Genomic DNA, 2,125 nt, shown 5'->3' on the forward strand with positions numbered 1-2,125 from the left:
TAATCGAAAATAAATATCAGAAGCTGTTGATATATATGAAGCAATAGCTTTTTCTTGTTATAAATTGAAAACTTGGCATGACTTTTTATAACCAGGAATAGGTAGCGGCATTCCCATATTAATAGCTTTTTTTACTTTATTTATGTAACGAAAAAGAGTTGATTAGTGGATTCCATACTTTTTTGCTGATGCTCTAATTGATATTTCTTTTCCATCAATAACATGGTTTGCTGCCTCTATTACCACTGCTGTTGGATAAAGTCCTTTTTCAGTTTTTCTCTTATAAGTTTTCATTTACAATTTTTACTTAAGCACAAAAAAACAGTTTAATCAAATAACAATAAAATAAAAAAACAATAAAGTCATTTTACACAACTTAACCTACATCATCATTTATTTATATATGAATGATTAATGTATCTTTGCATATATGTATGTATATATATATATATATATATATATATATATATATATATATATATATATATATATATATATATATATATATATAAATTTATATATATATATAAATTTATATATATATAAATTTATACATAATACACATATAACATATATATATACACACATATATATATATAAATATGCATATATATATATACATACATATATATATATATATATATATATATATATATATATATATATATATATATATATATATATATATATATTATGTATAAATTTATATATATATATATGTGTATTATGTATAAATTTATATATATATATAAATTTATATATATATATAAATATATATATATAATATATATATATATATATATATAATATATATATATATATATATTATATATATATATATATATATATATATATATATATATATATATATATATATATATATATATATATATATATATATATATATATATATATATATATATATATATATATATATATATATTAGGTTGCTGCAAAAATAATCTCGTTTTTCAACCGTTAACTTTGAACAAACATAACTCAGCATAGAATAAACTTTATTAATCGAAATAAGAACCATTACAATCAACACATTTTTGCCAACGAGAAACAAGTTTATTTATGCCGGTAGCGTAAAATTCCGAAGTCCTGGAAGCGATGAAGTCATCAAAGGTCGTTTTGACATCGTCTCGGCTTTTGAAGCATTTCTCGTGGAGGAAGTTGTAGTCGGTGGGCAATAAAAAGTGGTAGTCGGTGGGCGAGAGGTCCGGTGAGTATGGTGGATGAGGCAGAGTTTCGTAGCCCAATGCGTTCAACTTCTGCAGGGTCGGTTGTGCGACGTGCGGCCGGGCGTTGTCGTGGAGGAGAATTGGTCCCTTCATATTGACCAATCTCGGGCACATACATCGGAGCTTTTGATGCATTTCGTCGATTTGCTGGCAGTACTTCTCTGCCGTAATCGTCTCGCCAGGATTCAGGAAGCTGTGATGGATGAGACCGGCTGCAGACCACCGAACAGTCACCATAACCTTCTTCTGGTGGAGATTCGGCTTCGGGAAGTGCTGTGGGGCCTCATCGCGGTCCAACCACTGCGCGGAACGTCGTCGGTTGTCGTAGAGGATCCATTTCTCATCACACGTCACGATCCGGTCGAGAAACGGATCGTTTTTGTTGCGCAGAAGAAGAGCAGACGATACCTCAAAACGACGATTTTTTTGATTTTCGTTCAGTTCGTGCGGCACCCATTTGCTAAGCTTTTTTGACTTTCCTATTTGCTTCAAGTGGCGATCAACTGTTGAGTTATGAACGTTGAGTTCTTCCGCAACCTCTCGTATGGTTTTGCGCGGGTCGGCTTCGATTAAGGCTCTCAATTGATCGTCATCAATCTCAAACGGGCGTCCGCGACCCTCTTCATCTTCAAGGCTCTCCTCACCGCTGCGGAATTTTTTGAACCACCACTGTGCCATACGTTCGTTAGTGGTTTCTGGGCCAAATGCAGTGTTGATATCGCGAGCTGTCTCGGCAGCTTTTCGGCCCATCTTGAACTGGAACAGAAAAATCGTGCGAATTTGTCTCTTGTCCATGATAGATTTGACGTCCTGTAAAAAATGACTAAATTATTATAAAACAAAACCAATACGATAACTAGATCAAGCGAAAAACGCGA

General features: G+C 32.2%; 1 protein-coding gene across 1 annotated transcript; it reads right to left on the reverse strand.

The window, feature by feature from the left end:
* Positions 1 to 951: 951 nt before the first annotated feature.
* On the reverse strand, positions 952 to 2,072 carry LOC136089854 (histone-lysine N-methyltransferase SETMAR-like; the record flags this gene model as incomplete). Its single annotated transcript, XM_065815944.1, has 1 exon — positions 952 to 2,072. A coding segment is annotated over one exon (1,053 nt), but the record flags the coding sequence as incomplete, so codon positions are not given.
* Between the last annotated feature and the right edge of the window lie 53 nt (positions 2,073 to 2,125).

This window comes from Hydra vulgaris, chromosome 13 (assembly GCF_038396675.1).
Source record: "Hydra vulgaris chromosome 13, alternate assembly HydraT2T_AEP".
Taxonomy (NCBI): domain Eukaryota; kingdom Metazoa; phylum Cnidaria; class Hydrozoa; order Anthoathecata; family Hydridae; genus Hydra; species Hydra vulgaris.